This window comes from Molossus molossus, unplaced genomic scaffold (genome assembly GCF_014108415.1).
Source record: "Molossus molossus isolate mMolMol1 unplaced genomic scaffold, mMolMol1.p scaffold_m16_p_2, whole genome shotgun sequence".
NCBI classification, from domain to species: Eukaryota; Metazoa; Chordata; class Mammalia; order Chiroptera; family Molossidae; genus Molossus; species Molossus molossus.
The window spans coordinates 63,570,970-63,593,663 of NW_023425355.1; the positions used below are offsets into that span (position 1 = coordinate 63,570,970).

Sequence of the window (22,694 nt, forward strand, 5' to 3'; positions counted from 1 at the left end):
ATATATGATGAGTGTTTACTGTAAATCGGGAACTATCCTAATGAGACCTTATATATTATTTTAGTGGTGACCATATGGTGACATTCATTGACAGAGGCATCACAGGAAGAGGAACAGATTTTGTGGGAGACATCACATTTTTGGACACTTAGTATGAGGTTTATGAGGAATATTCAGTGGACATAATTTGGATATGTTAGTTTTCACTCAGAGGAGAGTTCAGTGGTGTAGCTAAGAGCCTTGGGAATCAGTAGTGTACAGTGTTACATAACTGTGGAAGTGGAGACCAAGGAGAGCAGGTAAAGGAGTTCACAACTTTTTACCTTCCTAGCACACTGGAGTGTTATAAAATTTCTTCCATTAATAGTGATTCACAGAAGCAGTGATTCTTAGACTCAGGGGAGCAGAGTTTGGCAAAGCCTCCCTTGCTATTTCTCACATGCTCACCCTTCCACTTGACAATCACTGATATAGAGAAAACATAGGGCCAAGGAAAGAACTCTGAGGAGATACCAGTAGGTAAGGCCTTGGCAGATGAGGAATCCAAGAAAGACATCAAAAGATAGCAGTTCAGAAAGATATGAGGAAACTTGAAAGAGAATAGTCATCATGGAAACAGAGGGAGTAATAAGTTTCAAGAAGGGGTGAGTAATTATTTACTGTCAAATGGGATAGAGAGACCCAGTGTAAGGACTGCAAAATATCTGTTGGACTTAATATTTTCTAGAAGAGGTTTGCTGGATTGGTGTTCGCAAAAGCCAGATTGCTGTGCATTGAGGAGTGTGTTTAATCATTCATACATTCATTCACTCATTCATTTATTCATTCATTCAATATAAAAATGTTTAAGTGTCTTATGTGCCCGGTACTGTTCTAGGTTGGCAAACAAAAAAGTCCTGCCTTTCATGACACTGTAATTCTAATAGGAAGAGACAGATAAACACATAGGAAGTGAGGATAAGTAGACAAATGTAAAATACTCTTTCAGGAAGGTTGGCTAAGAGGAGATAGAAGGTACAATAAAGTAGTAATAGCCAGCTTTTATTGAATGCTTATTATGTGCCACACACTGTAATATATCCTTTAACTCACAGCAACACTATATAGATATTATCTTTCTTATTTTATAAATGAATTATTTTAGTTTCAGAGTGGTTAAGTATTTATCCAAGATTACACACCTAATAAATGTCAACTCTGGGATTTAAACCAGAGCCTGTCTGATTCCAAAGTTTGTACTTATAACAACTATCCTGTCTGGTATTGGAAGAAAAATATTTTCATGTTGGCAGTAACCTTCAAGTACTTATATTTACTCACTGACTCACTTATTTTCTATTAAAGTTCCTTCCTTCCTTCCTTCCTTCCTTCCTTCCTTCCTTCCTTCCTTCCTTCCTTCCTTCCTTCCTTCCTTCCTTCCTTCCTTCCTTCCTCCTCACCTGAGGACATTTTCCCATTTTTTGTTCAGATAGAGTGGGAGGGAGAGAGAGGAAGAGAAAGAGAGAGAAACATTGGCGTGAAAGGGACACATCGAATGGTTGCCACTCGTGTGACCAACCAGGGCCGGGGACAAACTGCAACCAAGGTATGCACCCTTAGTGGAAACCGAACCCGGGACTCTCTGGACCGCAGGCCGACGCTCTAACTGCTGAGCCAAACCGGCCAGGGCTATTAAAGTTCTTTAAAACAATTTCACTCTATATCATCATTATATATAATAACATCATACTTTATTATTTTATCTCTCATAGTCCCAAAACACTTCAGTGAATGGATTATGCATTCATCTCTGACATAGAAATGAGCAACTGCAAATCTCATCCTGTCACCTCCATCTTAAAACCACTGAATGGCTTCTCATAGACCCAACGCTCTATGTGATTTGACCTCTTTTTACTTCCACAGCCTTATCTTTGCTACCTGTCTGCATTCCAGATATACTGAACAATTTCTAGTACCTGACTTGCTTTCATTCCCAAGTTTTCTCCCATGCCATATACTTTGTTAGATGCTCCCCACTGTATCCTAAGTCCCTTTCACTTGGCTAGCTCCTGTTCATTCTTTGTATCTCATTACTTTTCCATAAAGTCCTTCCCTGACCATTAAACTAGGTTATATGTAGATAGTTTTGTGCACTTGCTCTATCATAGCATTTATTATATTTTTAAAAATATTTATTGAGGACTAATTCACATATCATAAAATTAACCTATTCATAGTGGCTTTTGGTCTATTCAAAGATATGTGCAACCATCATCACCACAGTTGGTTTTATAATATTTTCATTACCTCAGAAAGAAACCTCATACCCTTTAGCTACTTCCCTCCCCCCACCCCCAGCCCTAAGAAAGCACTAATCTACTTTCTATCACTGCAGATTTGCCTGTTCTGGATATCTCATCTAAGTGGAATTATATAATATGTGACCTTTTGAACTGGCTCCTTTCATTTACCATAATGTTCATCCGTGTTGTAGCATGTATCAGTACTTTGTTCCTTTTTATGGCTGGATAATATTTCATCGTATGACTATATCACATTTATTCACATTTGTTTCATTTTATTGTAATTACTTTTATTTTTTAATTTAACTTATTGAGGTGACATTGGTTAATAAAACCATACAGGTTTCAAGTGTACAACTCAAAACATCATCCGCATAATGCATCGTGTGCTCATCACCCAAAGTAAAGTCTCTTTTCATCTCCATTTATCCCCCTTTTGCCTTCTTCTACTTTCTTCCACCCCCTTTCCCTCTGGCTGTCCCATACTTTGTGTCTATGTGTCATGTACAGGGGTGGGCAAAACTAGGTTAACAGTTGTTCATATGGAAAATAATACAATAATTAATAAATAGTAATACAAGAATAAATTCTGTTTTGTACACTCACAACTTTAAACCTATTTTTGCCAACCCCTTGTATTTTGTTTGCTTAATCTCTTCACCTTTTTTCACCCAGCCACTCAACCCCCTTCCCCTGTGTAATTACTTTTAAGATCTGTCTGCCTACCCCAGTAGACTGTAAGTTTCTTGAAGACAAGACAATGTGTATCTTGTTTATCACTTTATCCACATCAAATTATTTGTTGAATGAGTGCATAACTTCATGAAGTAGCCTGTTGTCTCTGCTTATCTACAGAAGTTCTTGTTTGTTTTCATATAACTTCCTTAAGCCAAAAACTGCACCTTCTAGTTCTAACATTCTAAAGAAGTTTGTCAATATTTTTGAGATTTATAAGGATTCACATGGCTCATGGGAGTGTTAGAGACTCTCACTGTGTTTGTGTGTTCATTTACTCAACAAATATTTATTTAGATATTTATTGGAAACTTTACTGTGCCAGACAGTGTTAGGTGGTAGGGATATAATGGTGAGAGAGAAACATAGTCCCTGCTTTCCTGGAGATTATGTTCTAGTTTAGGGAGACAGACAATAAACATACAAATAATACACAGTGTAATTTCAGACAGAAATAAATGCTATGAAGAAACTAACAGAACATAATGAGATAGTGACTTGTCAATGATGGTGGGAAACTACTTCAGCTAGGGTAGCCAGGAAAAGGCTGTGAGGTGGTGACATTTGAGCAGAGGTCTGAATGATAAGAAGAATGTGGCCACATGAAGGTATGAGAGAAAAGTATTTCATAAAGAAGGAACAGGTACAGAGGCCCTGAGTCGGGAATGAGCTGGACATGTTCAAGGGTTAAAAGAGGGCTGGTGTGGCTGAGTGTGGTAAATGAAGGAGAAAGTAGTAGGAAATGAAACTGGAGAGAGAGGCAGGGGCTAAATCATGTAGGATCCTATAGATCATCGCAGAACACTTGCAATTAGAATTAATTCCACTGGGAAGTCATTGGAGAACTTTAAACAGAAAAGTGACACTATCTGATTTAAAATTTTAAAAGATTGTTTTGGCTTCCAGGTGGAGATTGTAGACCAATTAGTAGGTTTATTGTGGTAGTCCAGGTGAGAGGTAATGGGGTTGGATTGTATTTCTAAGGTCCCTTGTAATTTTAGCAGTCTATGATTCTAGGTTATCTGCATCTGGGCTTTATTTTTGCTGATTTTCACAATTTTTCAACATCAGTTTTGGTCTGAGAGAGACCTTTGGTATTTGCTGATGATCCATTGGGGGAAGCATATTACAACTATGCTTTAATAAATAATGTCCTTGTTATGTTTCTATTTGCTAAAAAAAAAATTGGGCCCTGGCCAATTTGGCTCAGCGGTTAGAGCGTCGCCCTGCGGTCCGAAGAGACCCGGGTTCGGTTCCCGCTAAGGGCACATACTTCGGTTGCAGTTTGTCCCTGGCCCTGGTTGGTCGTGCGGGTGGCGGCCACTCGATGTGTCCCTTCACGTCGATGTTTCTGTCTCTCTCTCCCTTCCTCTCTCTCCCTCCCACTCTATCTGTACAAAAAAAAAAAAATGAAAAAATGTCCTCGGGTGAGGATAAAAAAAAAAAAAAAAAAAAAAATTGGTTAGGAAGGATAATTATCTCGAGTGTTCATTTTTAAATTTAAGTATAGTTGGTATACAATATTATATTAGTTTCAGGTGTATAATATAGTGATTTGACATTTATATACCTTATAATATGATCTCCACCATACAACACAGCAATTCCACTTTTGGGAATTTATCCAAAGAAATCAAGCATGGGATAAGGAATATTTATAAGTCTGGATTCTCATATTATTGTCTAATTCAGATATATTTACTTTTTAGTATAGTGGTAGGCTTCACCTTACCAGTGGAAAGGCAAAATAACATTTTTTTCAATGCCTAGCACAATGGCTAAATCACAGAAATCACTTAATAAGTATTTGTCCATTAAAAAAGAACTGTTTCTATAGGTTAGATTCAACATGCACCACCATTTTATGACCTTTGATATACATAATTTGTCAATTGATTCATAATAACCATTCAGCTGGTGTGTGTAGACCCCCATTATATAAAACAGCAGACTCAAACTCAAAGGAATTCAGTGTTCCTCATGTGATCCTCAGAGCATTGACATGAGGAAGGACATAACATTACGCCAAACTTACAGTAATGAACTAGACTCAGAGAATAGTGACTTGCCCAACTCCCTATTCTTATTTCTTATTAATGCTTAGTTCTGAATCATATATAGCTCCACTAGAGTATGTGTTTCATGAGGGCAGGGACTTTATAAGTTATCTTTTGCTGTGTAACAAATTACTCCAAAACTCAGTACCCTAAAACAACACACAGTTACTATCTCGCATTTTTTATGGGTCTGGGGTTCAGAAGCAGTTAAGCTGAGGGGTTTTAGTGTAGGCTCTCTCATGAGGTTGCAGTCTAAATGTCAGCTATGGCTACAGTCACCTGATGGGTTGTCTAGGGCTGGGATATTTGCTTCAAAGATCATTCATGTTACTGTTAGCAGGAAGCCTCTCTTCCTCTCTGGCTGTTGGCAAGAGGCTTTAGTTTCTCACCATGTGGGTCTCTTTATGATATGGATGCTGGCTTCCTTCTGAGTGAATGATCCTAGAGAGAACAAGGCATAAGCCTTATATATAAAACATCTTTTTTATTTACTTATTGACTTTAGAGAGAGAGGAAGGGATAGGGAGATAGATGAGAGAGAACATCGATTGGCTGCCTCCTGCATGCCCCCCACTGGGGGTTTGGCTCACAACTTGGGCATGTGCCCTGACTGGGAATCGAACTGGCGACCTCTTGGTACATGGGTCAATGCTCAACCACTGAGCTATAAAACACCGGCCGGGCTATAAAACATCTTTTATAACAAAGCATTGGAGGTGACATATGTTCACTACTGCTTTATTCTTTTGGAGACACAGACCAGTCCTGATATGTGTGGGAGGGCCTACACAAGGGTGTGAATAACTGGAGGTGGCTTTCTTTGGGGACCATCTTGGAAGTTGTCTATCACAGATACTTTGTTTCTCTTGTTTAGTACTATTACTGTAATCTCAGCATCAAGAATACCTTGCATATGATAGGTGCTTAATAAATATTTGTTGAATGAATGGGTAGATTTATTAGGCTACATATGAATTCAAATGTGTATTTTTAGGGGAAAAATGGTCATTCATAGAGTCATGAGTGGTTGGGGAGGGGCTTGGAAGATGAGTGCTAAAATATAAGTAATTATAAGATGTAAAGAGTTAGGAGAATTCACTCTAATTTTTATTATGTCTTTTTCTCAGATGTGGAAACACGAGGGCTTTTTTGCACTCTATAAAGGATTTTGGCCAAACTGGCTTAGACTCGGACCCTGGAACATCATTGTATCCTTTTAGAACATGGGAATGAAAGCAAATGCTTCAAGCTCCCAGGTAATTCTAGGCTTTAGGAAGGAAATTTTGATTTTTGAAGCCTTTAGGCAAGTGAGAAACTCAAGTGTTCTAATGGTCACCACTGAGGATGGAATTAAGAAATGACTTTAGTTGGATTCAGTTGGAATCTAATGCAAACTAAAAGGACTAGAAAAGACATGGCAAAGTTTCCTTTTTAAAAAACAACAACAAAGCACTAATAATAACAGCCAAATAAGGAAGGGGCTATGAAGTTTTTGGAAACCCTACTGGGAGATGCCCAAAGAAAAATCTGTGCTGAGGAGGTCCATGATTCCTATCTCCTAATTGTAGGACCAGAACAGCTGGGGAAATAGTAAGACAGAAAACATTGATAGGGTAAAGGAATCCAGGGCCAAGTAGGGCTATTTTTTCAGGGATGAATCTCCTTCCTTTAGCTGTGTTTGAGTGTCTTCTACATGCAGAGTCATGAATTGGATCCTGTGTGTAGTGTTGTGTGTATAATGGTGAGCACTGCATAGTTGAAAAGTAATTTCCTGCCCTTGTGGAGTCTGTAGGTTGAGGGAGATGGTATCTCTCTCCCTCCTTGGGATTGCTCGGATCACCTAATGACTGTAACCATCATTCTAGCCCTGAATTATTTGTTGTCATTGATGTTCTTGGTTATTTGTGTGTGTGTGCGTGTGTGTGTGTGTGTGTGTTGTTTGTCCTGAAGACTATAAGTATGTTAGGGTTTTAATCTGTTTATATTGCTAAATGCCAATAATAATAATGGTCACATGGTGAGCACTCAGTACATGCTTGATTTGCCAGGTATTGTTTTTAAAAAGACTTTTAAGCAAGTGCAACTTAGAATAGCACAGACTTAGTACCTTAATTTAAGAATGCAATGCACAATCTTAGAACTGGGTTTGGCTTTCAGTGTTAACCCAGTGATCTTCCATGACTCACTCTTCAGTTTTTTATCACATATGAACAGCTTAAGAGGCTTCAGATCTAAGGACTGAATTACATGTGAGCCAAGCCCTGCCAACCTTTCTAATCTTTTCTCGTTTTTCTTGTTCAAATGTATTTTGACAAAGTTGTAAGTGTTTACTGAACCATTGGTCTCCCAAGGGCCCTCTGATGGAAAAACAATAGGATGGTTAAAAATTGCTCATTTGTTTGTGTTACCATGTTAACTTCCTTGAGAGGAAGTGTTAACATTGAGATTCTGGCACCAGATTGGTATCTTCTGTGAAGATGGATACTGATGGGTGACATTCAAAATGGCCTTCTTTTAAAATGTGGGTTAAATGTAGCTGGTTAGCTCCAGACTTGGGCTACAGCAGAAGGCGTAGGCCAGGGCAGTTACTGCTATATATGTTACAGACCTCGGTTCTCATTAAAATATTTATCAGAAGAATCACCTTGGTTTTGTCTTCATTTACTGTTTTCTTCTTTGCCAACTGCTTGTATATTGCATTCTTCAGAAAGTGATAAAGAGAAGATGACTATGAAATTGAGTCGGGACTCTTACAGCACATTTATGGGAACAGACTAAGTGCATTGTGCTTTCCCACTGTCATTCATTGTCATAATGCCATTCACTGGTAACCATTATGCAAGTGGTCCTTTCTTAATCATGAGTTAAAAAAACAACAGCCTGGTCGGTGTGGCTCAGTGTTTGAGCATCAACCCATGCACCAAGAGGTTGCCGGTTCGATTCCTGGTTAGGGCACATGCCCAGGTTGTGGGCCAAATTCCCAGTGGGGGGCATGCAGGAGGTGGCCAATTAATGCTCTCTCTCATTGATGTTTCTATCTCTCTTTCCCTCTCCCTTCCTCTCTCTCTAAAATCCATAAAGAAAAAAAATTAAACAACAGCCCTGGCTGGTTTGGCTCAGTGGTTAGAGCGTCAGCCCGCGGTCCAGAGAGACCTGGGTTCGGTTCCCGCTAAGGGCACATACCTCGGTTGCAGTTTGTCCTCAGTCCTGGTTGGGTCATGCAGGTGGCAACCACTCAATGTGTCCCTTTCACGTCAATGTTTCTCTCTCTCTCTCCCTCCCTCCCACTCTATCTGAACAAAAAATGGAAAAATGTCCTTGGGTGAGGAAAAAAAAAATTAAACAAGTAGCTCATTTAGAAGTTTCTACAGATAAAATGCTAAAAGAGCCTTAAAATATGACCTTGTGTCTAGGCTTCTAATTGTCTTAAAACCAAAGTGTTGTGCCTACTTTCTTGTACTAGAATAGTGCCTTGCACACTGCAGGCACTCAAATATTTGTGTAATGAGTAGTTTATTTCTTCATCTTTATCCATTCATTATTTGTTCAAAAAACATTATGTGTCTCTTACGTCCTAGGTGCTGGAAATATAAAAATAAGTTAAGAGAAGATCTGTTTCCAAGCTCACATTATAGTAGGAGAAACAAAACAATATAATTAGATTATTACAGTAGATGCTAAGTACTATGTGAAAAATGATCAAGTGGTGCAGAAGCACAGAGGTGGGAACAGCCAATTACCTAGGTGATTAGCCAAAGACTTCATAGTGGAGGTGACTTTTGTGCCAAAAAGCAGATGTTACCATGTGAATAAGGCAGGAAAGGACATTCTGGACAGGGGAATGGAGAAAAGATCAGTATGGCTAAGATGTAGAGCATGTGGTTTTCAAATACCACCGTGAGGCAGAATCACCTGGTGATCTTGTGAAATTGTAAGTTCTTGCATCCCATCATCTGAGAACCTAGTCTTACTTGGGGTGAAAGCATTTTGCTTTTGTTGTAGGTACTCATCCTGGTCCTTAGATTATACTTTGAGAAACACTGGTAAAGAAATATGAGCTAGAATGAAAGGAAATAAGAATAGTGTGGCCAAAGGGTCAAATTATGAAGGTCTCTATATGCCTAAAGAAAGAGTTTGACTTTTATCCTGGAGGGATAGGTCAGACAAAGGAAGTTTAAAATAGGGAAATAATATAACCAGCTTTTGTTTTTTTACAAAGATAACCCTAGTGTAGAGGGTACTCTGGAGGGGAACAACCCTAAAAAGGTTAAGACACATTGAAATCTACTCCCTTTTATGTATAGGTAGACAAAATACTATCTAAATAAACTAAGAACATTTGTCCAAAGTCACAGAGCCAAATTGTGGCAAATTTGAAACTAGCACATAGTTATTGGATTTCTTTGTCTCATTCTACCACCCCACAGTGCCTTCTTAATTGTCAGTCTAAAGTACTACCTTTTAAAATAAATTTTAATAAATTTATTTTAATAAATTTTCTTTTTTATAGATATTTTAGTTTCACAACAAAATTGTGCAGAAGGTACAGAGATTTTCCCACATGTGCACAGCTCCCTCCTCCCATCGAAATTCTTCACCAGAGTGATTCATTTGTTACAATCAATGAATCTATATTGGCATATCATTTTTACCCCAAATCCATCATTTACCTTAGGGTTCCCTCTTGGCTTTATACATTCTATAGGTTTTGACAAATGTATAATGACATGTATCTACCATTTTAGTATCATACAGAATAGTTTCACTGTTCTGAAAACCCTCTGTGCTACACCTATTCATTCTTCCCTCTCTTTTAATCACTGGAAGCCATTGATCCTTTTACTGTCTCTATGATTTTGCCTTTTCCAGAGTGTCATATAGTTGGAAGCACACAGTGTGAAATCTTTTCAGATTGGCTTCTTTCATTTAGTAATATGCACTTAAGGTCCCTCCATGGATTTTCATGGCTTTATAGCTCATTTTCTATTTTTTAAAAAATTTTGGATGCATCACACTATATTTACCTACTGAAGGACACCTTGGTTGCTTCCAAGTTTTGGCAATTATGAATAAAGCTACTATAAACATTCATGTGCAGGTTTTTTTGTGAACACAAGCTTTCAGCTCATTTGGGTCAATACCAAGGAGTGCAATTGCTGGATGGTATGGTAAGAGTATGTTTAGTTTTATAAGAAAATTCCAAAATGTCTTCCAAAGTGGCTGTACCATTTTGCATTCCCACCAACAATGAATGAAAGTTTCTGTTTCTCTACATCCTTGCCAGTTTTTGGTGTGTTTTGGATTTTGGCCATTCTTACAGGTGTACAGTGGTATCTCACTGTTTATATTTATTTGAAGACTACTACGCCAGTCTAATAATAATGACTATAAACTGTAATTTCAAAATAAAATAAAATACACATTAATATACCAGTCAGATACCAGACTTCCAAATAGGTGAGCAAAAAAGGAAGCCATAGTTTTGTAGTGGCATGGGCTAAAAGATAGTTTCTTAAAGTGTTTATATATATTGGAAAATGGCTTTCATTCACCTCAGGTTGAATGCTATTTCTTCAGAGAAATTTTCCATTGATTTCCTCTTCACCAATCTAAATAACTTTTATACTATGTATAGTATAGTATAAAATAATTTTTATACTATGTATTTATAACTATATATTTGTGTAATTATTTGATTTGTATCTTTATCTCCGATCGGTTTGTAAGCTCCATAAAAATAGAGATTCTGTCAGTGTTGTTTACTGTTGTGTTCTCAGAGTCTAGTACAATTATATTACTCAATAAATATTAGCTAAATGAATAAATTAATTAGTCTGATAAAATATATCCAAAGATCTGATAAAATGTCTAAAATATAGCAAATGTTGAGCAAATGTTGTGAGATTTAAATGGAATGAAATTAAATTTTGAATTACTGATAATGATGGGATGGTACATAAAGAATAGGTTATTGAGGGAAAATAGAGGGGCTTGGGAGAGATGTACCTAGTTTTTAAAACTATTTTCTCAACTATATCTGCCTCATGGAGCTTACTGTCTATAGAAGGGAGACATAATAAAAGATTAATGAGTAAATATATAATATATTCAGGGTGATGGATATTTTGTAGAAAAATAAAGCAGGGAAGGAGCATGGGGAATATCGGGGCAAAGTCATACACTGAGCAAGACAAATTTGATTGAAGTTTATAGGAAGTAAGATAAAAAGCCAATCTAGGTTTAAAACAAATAAAGGCCCTCAGGTGAAGCATGCACCTGGAGTCCGATGTGATGGTACAAGCAAGAAATGATGGTGGCTTAGATGAGGGTAGTAGCAGTAGAGGCTATGAGAAGTGGTTGAAATACCTATAATTTGGAGAAGAGCAAATCATGACTTTCTAAGAGATAGGTTGTGAGTTAGAGAAAAAGAGCTAAGGTTCTCTAAGGCCTGAGCCACTAGAAGGGCAGTATTGCCATAGAGATGGAGAGGACTATGGAAGTATAGGGTTGTTTTTGGGGGGCAAGCAATAATTTTGTTTTGTACATGTTAAGTTTGAAGTGCCTTTTAGCCTTTAATAGAGATGTGTAGTAGGCAGTGGAGTTCAGGGGAAAGGGCTGGGGATGTACATTTAGAAATCATCAGCATATAGATGATATTTAAAGTTGTAATACTGGATGAGATCACCAAGGGAGTGAGAGACAAGAGAAGTCCAAGTACTGAGCCTGGGGCAGTCCAACATAAAACAGTTGGAGGAGAAAAACACAGAGGACACTGGCGATGACTAAATACTCAGCCTAAAGTTGTCTTAGTAAGACTACTATTCTGGTGAATGAAAAAGAGTAAAGGGGGCAGGGAGGGTCAATTATTTTCAATATAAAATTTGGAAAAACATAGTTTGAAGTTAATGAGCTAGTTAGCCAAATTACTAAAGCTTTAAGGACTGCTGTCTTTATAGTAGCCAAAACCATGGGCAGATAGTTCAAATGAAAGAATTTGACTTGCTATTTGGTATAGTATCCTATCCTATTCTTAGTCTTGGATTAATGCAGTATTCTCCTCACCCCCTCCCTCCTATAACTTGATTGATGGATAGAATATTTTGATTGAACACTAAGGGTTAACCCATTTCTGTAACAAAATAGGCTACAGTGAGGGTGCCTCAGGAAGTAAATAAGGATCTATCTGTTGCCCCATAACATTTGAAGGGGGTTATTTACATGTATGAAGAATTCAGTTTCACAAAGATTATTCACCATGGAGTTCCCTTAAGTAGCAGCACTCTGTTGTATGAATTGCAATTTTTGATTGAAAAATAACTTTTTAAGGGCACATCAGATATGAAATAGATCCACCAATGTCTTTTGAAGGTAGACTGAGAAGGGAACTCTTTCAGTTAATGAATACAAGAAAACCATTTTTAAAGGGACTAAGGACCTTGATTGAAATCTTGTTTGTCTCAAAAACAAAGCAAGACAGTGCTCTTTACTGTCTGTTCAATTTATCTGTAAACCAAAAACTTTTCTAAAATATAAAGTCTATTAATTTAAAAATTACCCAGAATGAAAGGGTAATGCAAAGATGGGCAAGCTCGACTGATTTGGAAGATACATAATTATTTCCTCCAGTAAAAAGCCCAGTATATAAAAAGGACAGTAGCAAGAGTTGGTGAAGACAAATTGGAACTCTCGTACACTGCTGGAGAGGTTGTAAAATGGCGTAGCTCCTTTAGAAGATAGTTGGGCAGTTCCTCAAAAGCAAAACATAGAATTGCCATATCACCCTTGCAGCAGCATTCACAATAATGAAAAGGCAGAAACAACCCAGATGTCCATCAACTGATGAAATGGATAAATAGATAAAGGTATATCCATGCCATGGAGTATTATTCAGCCATAAAGAGGTATGAAGTGCTGATATATGCTACAATATGGATTAATCTTGAAAACATTATAAATACAAGAAGTCAGACACAAAAGGCCACATATTATATGATCCCAGTTAAATTAAATATTCAAAATAGGAAAATCCATAAAGATAGAAAATAAATTAGTGGTTAACTATTGCTGGTGGGGAGGTTGGGGAGGGACTGCTCGTAGGTATAAAATTTCATTTTGGGATGAAAATGTTCTAAAATTAGATTATGGTGGTGGTTGTATAACTGTAAATATACTAAGAAAAATTGTATGCTTTAAATAGGTGATCTTTATGGTATGTAAATTGTATCAGTTTTTTTTGTTTGTTTTTGTTTTTTTTTAAAACAAAAACAAAAACAAAGCCCAGCATGTGGTTTAGTTTGATTGGGTTGTTTAGTGAGAGATTTCAATGAAGCTGCTTGGTAACAAAATACAGTTTGATTTATATTAACTCCAGATGATTACATGGATATTTTCCTTTAGAATAAGCAAATCCTTCATTGTTACCAGCAACCTGAAGATCACATAACTGACATTTCTGATCGGGAAAACCCATGTTTGAAGGGATAAAATCCTGATCAAAGCCTGTAGGGTATATGATAAAAAACTTTCAATGTTTTTACTTTTTTTAAAATTTGAGAGGCTACAGCATGAGACAACTCATAATAATAATAATAATAATAATAATAATAGCTAACACTTATATGGCTTTATTGTGTGTATTGTGTTTATAAAACTCTGTTTTACATTTTCACAACCACCCCATAAGTTAGGTACTGTTCTTATTTTTCAGATAAGAAACAGGTACAAAAAGGAATACTTTTGTTCCTAGGAAATGGCAGAACTAGAATTCTAACTTAGGCAGTCTAGCTCATGAGCCCATGCTTGTAATCACTGTGCTAGAGGTGTACTGACTCAGTTTTGTCCAGCGTTACTTAAAGTTTATGGCAGGTGAGCAGTAAAGAACATTTATTTCATTAGTTCTCCTATATTTATAGCACCCTGGGAGAAAGAAGGTCAATAGTTGTTGTAGTTGGTCACTCTTTGACACTTAACTGTAATACTGGACTGAAATTATTTTCCTGGAGACATGCAACTGCAAATATATAATTTTCTCGTATTCTCCCCTTTCTTCTTTCCCTCTCTTTCCTTTTTTGGCCTTTCTTCTCCACCACCTCCTTCATCACACCACCACACACAGATGAACTTGTTCTTGTTGTATATTTTACTATTTATTGAAGATCTTGGAGTTATTGATACAGATGCCACTAGTATGAAATTGAATAATGTGGACATGGGGCTAGCCTTTTCACCCTCTCTCATCCAGTGCAAAGAAGTGTATTATTAGGCTTATAAACAAATTTATGGAAGGAATGGTTAAACTACTATGAACCTGATTATAAATGATTTTTTTCTATTCACTAAAGCATATCATATAAGGGGTACTATTTTTGTTAGCCTAGCCCAGCCAGGATATATGTAAATTAGAGTAATAATATTGCTTTTTAAAAAAAAAATATCTTCATATCTTCTCAGAATAGTCACTCTGCATTAATCTTAATTCCTGAGGTTTCACTAAAGGATGTTTCTTCTCTTTATACAGTGTCACAGCATCAAAATTCAGTTTTATTTTGCGCTGTGCCTAACATTATAAACATTGTGCATCCTTGTCTGTCCCATTTATTTAGTAAATAAGAAAAACAATTTAACCTACTAAGGGACCTGGTAATCTTAAAGTAGTAGTTGGAATTTTGGATTATGAGTCTGTCTTTCACATTTGAAATAATCTCTAGCCATTCAGCTAGCTATATAATTTCTTGGTTTAGTTTTCTAACTTTTTAAACCACCTCTGAGATGACATGACACCAGTTTGCTTTTATGTAGTAAGTGCTTTAGTATTTGTTAAATGGCCCAGTAGGCAAATCTGCAAAAACATTGTGAGTGATAAAAGCACAATGAAGAGATTTGTAAGACAGTGTGGCATTTTACTGGGCCAATGACTGTTATCTCAATGTGTTTATCAGCTTTATAGTGCCCAATGTCAACACAATTAAGACAGAACTGGAACTGCTGTGGATTTGTTATAGTAAGTGAGAAATATGATTCAATTACAGGAGTGTTGGGTGACATACAGCAAATAAAAACAAACCTAAAGAAATAAAAGAGACCTCCCCCTCAAGCTCTTGGTCTTACATGATTTTAGTCCCTCCAGTGCTCTGGAGAAAATTAATCTTGCCTGCCCCATTGCATAGACGGTGTTTCGAAAAACAAAACAAAACAAAACAAAACAAAAAAACAGGACCTGCGTTGTGCATTTGAACAGACTCTGAGACCCTTAGCAGCTGCAATGGTCGTTTCTAGGACTCCTCATGAGAGGGCTCTTTGAGCTCAGTAGCTGATTATGGTCCCAACAGCTTGTAAATCCAGTGAACATATGGTTGGGTAGTATCATGTTAAGCTCTCATGAACTTTACCCTGCCACAGTTGATCCATTAGGTGGAGCAAACCTTTTCTTTTCAGCAAGGCTGCAAGACTACAGATTCAAGGTTTAACTGCATCAAGACCTATCTCCTGGCTCCATGTGATCATGTTTTCATATTCTTATGCCTTAGCATTTTATGGTATTACACAAAGCAGCTACCTCAGAAAAAATTAAGAGTGAAAACACATTGAAATCAATACTTGGATATCATACAATGCTGTATTGATGATCTAGTTGTACTGTGAGGGCTGTTCTTAAAGTGCTGTGTCCCATTAGTCCAGGTTTCTAAATTTGCAAATTAACTCTAGCAGTAGGACATATCACTAGGTTTCCTTTTGTGAATAACAACTCGTTAATCCCCCTCGGTATGGTTTATACTTTCAGGAAGCCATGTACTTTTATTTCTTTGAGATGTTCATATCACTGTGGTCTGTTCATTTATGACTCACTTTTGACTTTTGTTACCAAATATCCTAGGCAAACATTATGCTTCAAGAAATGCCAGCAAAAATATGAATCAGGATTCTTATAAATGTTTAATGCTCCTCGAGCTAGTAATGCTGCTTTGGAGAATTTATCCTAAGGCATCAAACAGACATGTCAAATATTTATACACAAGGGTATTTATAGTGGTATTATTACAGTGAGAAATTGGAAATAACACAAATGTATAACTATAAGGAAATGGTTAAAATGTTATATACTCATGTTGAAAAAACATGCAGTCTTTACAAGTCATGTTTTGTTGTTTTTTGGTTTTGTTAGTCCTCACCCAAGGATATTTTTTCCATTGATTTTTAGAGAGAATGTAGGGGGGAGAGGGAGAGAAACATTGATGCAAGAGAGACTCATCTATCAGTTGCCTCCCGCATGACCCCGACCAGGGCCAGGGATAACCTGCAACCCAGGTACGTGCCCTTGACCAGGAATCAAACCCACAACTCTTACATTGAGCCAAACCAGTCAGGGCTACAAGTCATATTTTTGAAGAAAACTTAATGACAGAAAAATGCACAATATAATGTTAAGTGAAGAAAACAGATGAAAGAGAATAATAGTGATCATCTCTGGATGATACAATTATGGGTAGCTTTATGTATTTTCAAAATTTTCTAAAATGAACAAAAATTGCTTTTATAATTATAAAAGAATCTTGAAAATTATATATATATATAAATAAATAAAACATCCCAGCAAAGCTAGGACAATTTTAATACCTAGCTCTGAATGAATGTTTGTGGGGTAGGTAAACAGATGGATAGACAGATAAGTGAATGAATGACAGTTGACACCTGTAGGTACCACCATTGAGTTTATATGACTGCAGAAATAACAAATGAAGATTGTTTTAATTAAAAGGAGAAGATTCCAGATCAGTCAGCAGTTTCACAGATAACATGGAAGGTTCTGAAGGAGTCACAAAATAAGTGAGTGGCTGACAGCAGCCAAGAAGTTGTGGTCTGGCTTTAGATTCATTATGGTTCTTGTTGCCCAGCTATCAACACCATTTTTCCTCTTGTTCTATTTGTGTCCTTGAAGTATCCCTCATGCCTGCTGATTTTACTGGTCTCTATTCAGTTTGGCCAGTTACTGGGTGAGAATGAAATCAAAGTCGCGAATTTATTTCCCATTTGAACCATGTACCCTTCTCCATATAAATAAAATATATTCCAAGGCCAACTCTGGCTGGCTAACTCTCAGAGATGGGCTTACTGATCATGTGGACAAGCAGGTGAGTGTTGGTGGATTGGGGAAACCTGTCTCTAACACTTGTGAGACCACTCAAAATGCCCCTGTACAGAGTGCTGTGTGTTCTTATGTTCTTGAGAGTAGTCCTCTGACACTGAGGTGTGCTATGTATAACATTAGCTACTCGAGAAGTCAGTATAAAACTTAGTCATGTCACAGTTTTTATAACAAATTCATAATCAGCTGTTCTTAGAAATTATACATGGGACCGATTGACCTACATTCTATCTGAAAAGGTCTTAATATCTTTTGGCTTTTTTGGTCAATTTGCTGAACAGAATCTAGCATTTTTGCAAGTCCATCCAGAGACAACATTGAATACATGAATGAAATCTAAATGTATCTTCTCCAGTGCATTCCCTTATCTGTGAAGGAGCCTGTGTCAAAGAAAGCCATTAGACTTTCACATAGCATTCTGTATCTTGCTCTTGGTGGCTTTTTAAATGCAGTGTTTTTAACTGCAGTTACTCTTGAGCCCAAGTGGATGATAATAGTCCTGTGCTTCTATCTGCACTGTCTTGATCCTGCTAAGATATTAGATTTACTATTTGTTTTTCATCCTGAGTCACCTCTCATCACTTATTTTTGAAAACTTTATTCAGGGGTCGAGGAATTCACAGTTCTGGGCTTAGTTGTCCTTGTCTTGGAGGTCATAATATCTACAGATATGATGGGCTCCCTTAAACTGGCCAGCTGAATGTTTTATTCTTCAGGATTTTTAAGGAAGAGGGAAAGAACATTTTCTAAGCACTAACAATGTGCTGTAGTTTACCAGGCATTTTTCACATACATTATCAGAGTTAGTACTCACTATAACCGTATAAGGTAGGCATTATTACCTCAATGTTACAAATGAGGAAACTGCAGCTTTGAGAATTTAAACGATTGAATTATAATTTGAACGCTGGTCTGTGGAACTTCAAAGCCTGTGGTTTTTCCACTGCACATACTGACTCACAGGGATAGCAGGGTTTCTAAGACTGAACCTAATAACACAACAATCATCTAGCCTTCTGCCTTCTCCTGTAACTAATTTCCATTATACTTTGCTTGTGTTACCTTGGCAAGATCAGTTTTATGCAGCAAGGCCAATAAATTAAACTTTGAACCACTAATAAGGAGGGCATTCATTTGAGCTGACTTTCAATTTTGTCCAAAAACCCAGTTACTGTTTGTGTTTTTCCTAGTTCCCAGTAACATAAAACCTACTATGGTGAAGGCAAGCACAGTCCTTCTCTGGGTCACAGTAGTAAGCAAAGCAACTGCAAAACTCTACCAAGGGAAGGTTTATGTATTAGAATAAATCTGTGAGAAACAGGCCATTTGTGCTGAAGGTAGAGGTTGAAGATAGGGAGAAGGGAATTTTCGAGAGTATGGAAATGGAAAGGGATGATTATTAACTTTTCAACAACTTTGAGAAAGCAAGCTGAAGGTTCATCTAAGATTGAAGGGGAATTAAAATCTAAATACAAAGTATCCATGTTCTTAGGCCACCATTTTAGTGATACGGAGAGGTTAACCTTCCAAGGTTGTTTTGGCACAAAATCCCAGGCAAATTAATCCATACTGTTGAGGTTTCTTCTTGCTCTCTTTTGTCTATTCAGCTTTCTATGGAGATAATCTAGTTTAGGGCCTTAAGCGACAAACTTTCTAGGAATCCTCTATTGAGAACATGAGGTTGAGGAAAGGGTTGTAGGGAAACTCAGGAAACCTGAGTGTAGTTCCTGGGCTTCTTCCCCACTCTGTTCTTGAATTTCTGCTCCTAGGGTTGCCCAGAGGGAGCCTGAGCATAATTCCCAGATACCAACAGTCATTTTCTGTACCCACAGAAAGCAGAAAGAGACACCTGCTCCTCAGCTGGATTCATGAGCCATTTTGTAGACATCTTCTTATGTGACTGGATTTCTTAGGATAATGAAAGTTTGGGAGTAAAAGGAAATAAGTCTAGGTCTGAGGAGCAAAGTGGGCCCAGTGTAGAGAGATTGGTAGTGCCTTTCTTGGTATCGTTTCCTTTTCCCTCTTCCTTCCCTTTCGGTGTCTCAGATTTTGTGGTTCAGCATTGTTATCAGCAAGTAGCTACAAATGAACTAAGAGGCCAACTGAGGGGACAGGGAACCACAGATTTTGAAAGGTGGTGGATTTTTTGGGAGGGTTAATAGAAATAATCACAAGATAAGGCTATTTCCAAAAGAAACACTGTCTTGAACACCATGAAGTGTGGGAAAATACATACTTTAGAATCTAATACAGGTTCCTACATTTTATGCAAACTTACTACTTAAAATGATTTATATCAGGGGGATAGTACTCACTTTACCAAAGCAATCACTATAGTAAATAGTTAAAACGAACAGGACCTCATTTCTCTAGTGCTATGCTGTCCAATATGGTAGCCACTAGCCTCATGTGGCTATTGAGCATTTGAAATATGGCTAGTTTGAACTGAGATGTTCTGTAAAAATACAGAACAAGCTTCAAAGATTTAACATGAAAAAATAATGTAATAGTTTTTCATGTTGATTACATTGAAATAATGTTTTGGATATATTGGGTTAAATGAAACATTAACATTGATTTCACTTTTTTTTTTTTTACCTTTTGAATGTGACTAATAGAACATTTAAAACTATGCATGTGGCTTGCATTCTATTTCTGTTGGACAGTGCTGCTCTACTGTATTAAAAATAGGCTTTGACTTTTAAGCATCTTTACAGTAGTACATTTCTTGCTTTAAGTAAGTGTACCTGTACAGGAGAAACGGACTCATTGTAAGAGAAGGACAGAGAGGAATGGAGATTTGGAAATGGGGAAACTCCTGTTTATAGAGGAAAGTCAGCACCATGCCTCAGTTACCTCTCAGTCTGGGGTAAGGGATATGGAGTGGTGGTCAATTGCCTGAAATAAGTGCTCTGATTCCCCTAGCTGCATCTGATCTCCTGGTTGGGACCCAGAGAGAGGAGGGAAAAGGCACGTTGAAACTTCTTTTCCCTTACCGTCTTAGCCATCCAGCTGTGGGTGGGAGATAGTAGCAATATGACAGGCAGTTTTCCTTGACACCTCTGTGCCACCATCCCTGGCTGAGAGGAGGAGGAGGAATGAGGCAAGCCCCTTCTTCACTCCCAGGGCCATCTGGTAGAGCTGCTGCCGCACCTCCTTTTGCCAATAGGCGTAGATGAGTGGGTTGAGCAAGGAGTTGCCCACACCGAGCAGCCACAGGTACCGTTCCAGTACTACATAGAGGTGGCACTCCTGGCAGGCCACCTGTACAATGCCAGTGATAAGGAATGGGGTCCAAGACAGAGTGAAGCTCCCAATGAGAATAGCCACAGTGAGGACAGCCTTGACGTCACTGGGAGTACATGGGGGTCGGTAAGCTCCAGCCGTGGCTCCTGCATGTTCCATCTTTTGGATCTGCTGGCTGTGCATAGAGGCAATCTTGAGTATGTCACAGTAGAAGAAGACCAAAAGGAGTAGGGCTGGGAAGAAGCCAATGCAGGAGAGTGTCAGCACAAAGCGCGGGTGAAACACAGTGAAGAAGCTGCAGGGTTCCTGGGAAGTAGTCTGCTGGAATATGGGGACTCCAAGTGGGAGGAAGCCAATGAGGTAAGACACCAACCACAGCCCAGCAATGCAGGCTCCAGCCACGAGCCCGTTCATGATCTGAAAGTAGCGAAGGGGCTGCTTGATAGCAAGGTACCTGTCAAAGGCAATCAGCATGACTGTGAGGACAGAGGCAGCTGCGGAGGAAGTGACAAATGCCATTCGAAGACTGCACAGGGTCTTCTGTGTGGGTTGAGCTGGGCTGGAGAGCTGGTCTGTGACTAGGCCAGAAATGGCCACGCCAAGCAAGGTGTCAGCCACAGCCAGATTCAAGGTGAAGCAGAGACTGACACCATCATTCTTGTGTATCAACAACAGCTCAGCCACGGCCACTAGTGCATTAGTAGCAATAATGAGGGAGGCCAAGACAGCAAGGATCACTCCAAATGGGAAAGATGACTCCATGTCTGGAAGTGGCAGGATTTCCACTTACCAGGGCATGCTGGCTCTCCAGCTCAAATTCTCATGGGCTGGAGGAGAAGGAGCTGTGGATTCAGAGCTGCAGCACAGTTCTGACCATCACTGGCAGTCCAGGCTGGCAGTTTGACATCTTTGGGATCCTGCTGGTTGCTAAGAATCACTCACCCTCCCCTTTTCAATCCTCAGCCTCTTGCCATTCCAGCTCTCTGAAGGCAGCAATCCCTATACAGACGTCCCCTGGGCCCCGAGCTAGTCCCTCCCCCTTCAACAACCAAGTTACTAGACAACTCGAAAGTACCTGGGGCACACTGTCTCGTCAGGCTATCTCCTTTCATTGATGCTTCATGGACTTTGGAGGAACTGGAACATTCAGCAGATCTCCTGTATGTCAGAAGATATAATTGACTCTAACCACACTTTTTCTTTCTCCATAGCTTGATGTTAAATTTCTCCTTTTCTTTTTCAGCCTCAAGCTTAACAACTACTCTCAGCTTAATCAAGTTATTTGCTTAATAACTTATTCTCAGTTACTATTATGACTGCTTTTAATCAAGGAAGATAATATTTATCAGCTGAAGTGGGAAGTGAGGGCAGGCAAGCTATTTCAGGGCCCAGCACACTTCCAGGGGATTTAGCGCACATTTTAGCTGTTTCTTATCTGTTGCTTCCTAGCACCTCAGATTCTAATTTTCTCAAGTAGGGTGTGCTGTTCCCTTCTTTCTCATCCCTCGGAACTCAGTTAATTTAGGATTTAGAAGGCAGGGGACATTAAAGCTGAGAATTGTTAATAGCCTTTCTTTATCCTGTAAACTTGCCTTTCCTGATATTTGTCTTTCTTGATCATGTAGACCTGACGTATCTCTGTGACAGGAGAAGAGGAGGTGAACTGCATTCTAGAAAGTGTCTAATGTTTGTGGAATTTTCCATTTCCTAGGGATAGAGTTAGGTCAAAGGGTGGCAGTGTTGTTGAGGCAGGTGAGATGGGCTCAGGAAGGTCAGCTGTGTAGGTCACTCCTATTTTAGTTTGTATACCCATTTGCTTAGGTACATTAGCACTAACCTTTTGCCTGCTACTCTATTCTTGGATACCAAGAAGAGAGGGGTGGGGAGAAGAGTGGTTAGAAGCTTATTTGCACAGCTCAGGTGAGAGCACAAATGGGAAAGGTTATTATAAGTGAGGGAGTAGAGCAAGGTTCAGAATTGGAAACAAATATATTTGGATGTTTTGACAGACTGAGTGGGCCTTTGGCAGATATCTCTCCTACAAAGGATCAGAAAGGCTGTGGTGTGGGGACTTGCTATTCTAGTTGGCGGCCTGAGAACTGTACTTATTCTTTGTTACATCCATTAGAAGGCTCATTTCAGTTGCTTGGCACCTGGCCTAACTTTATATCTGGATCTAAGGTGTGCTTTTCTTTCCTCAGCCCTAGACTCCATTCATGGAGTCAAGAT

The 22,694-nt window shown here is 38.5% G+C and overlaps 2 protein-coding genes across 3 annotated transcripts in view; one reads left to right on the forward strand and one right to left on the reverse strand.

The window, feature by feature from the left end:
* The window catches only part of SLC25A14 (solute carrier family 25 member 14), a 36,398-nt gene extending 28,677 nt beyond the window's left edge, over positions 1-7,721 (forward strand). For both annotated transcript variants that reach the window (XM_036270717.1, XM_036270718.1), the window contains exons 9-10: positions 6,205-6,285; positions 7,271-7,721. In XM_036270717.1, the coding sequence (XP_036126610.1) occupies positions 6,205-6,285; positions 7,271-7,312 (123 nt within the window). In that variant the 3' untranslated portion in view covers positions 7,313-7,721. The remainder of the gene's footprint in view (positions 1-6,204; positions 6,286-7,270) is intronic.
* Positions 7,722-20,130: 12,409 nt separating this feature from the next.
* Positions 20,131-21,312, reverse strand: GPR119 (G protein-coupled receptor 119). The gene has a single exon (XM_036271484.1). It carries the CDS (start codon positions 21,225-21,227, stop codon positions 20,220-20,222), a length of 1,008 nt encoding a protein of 335 aa, XP_036127377.1. The 5' UTR covers positions 21,228-21,312; the 3' UTR covers positions 20,131-20,219.
* Positions 21,313-22,694: the final 1,382 nt, after the last annotated feature.

Coding starts and splice junctions, on each gene's coding strand:
- GPR119 (XM_036271484.1), bottom strand. CDS start 21,227: ATGGAGTCATCTTTCCCATTTGGAGTGATCCTTGCTGTCTTGGCCTCC.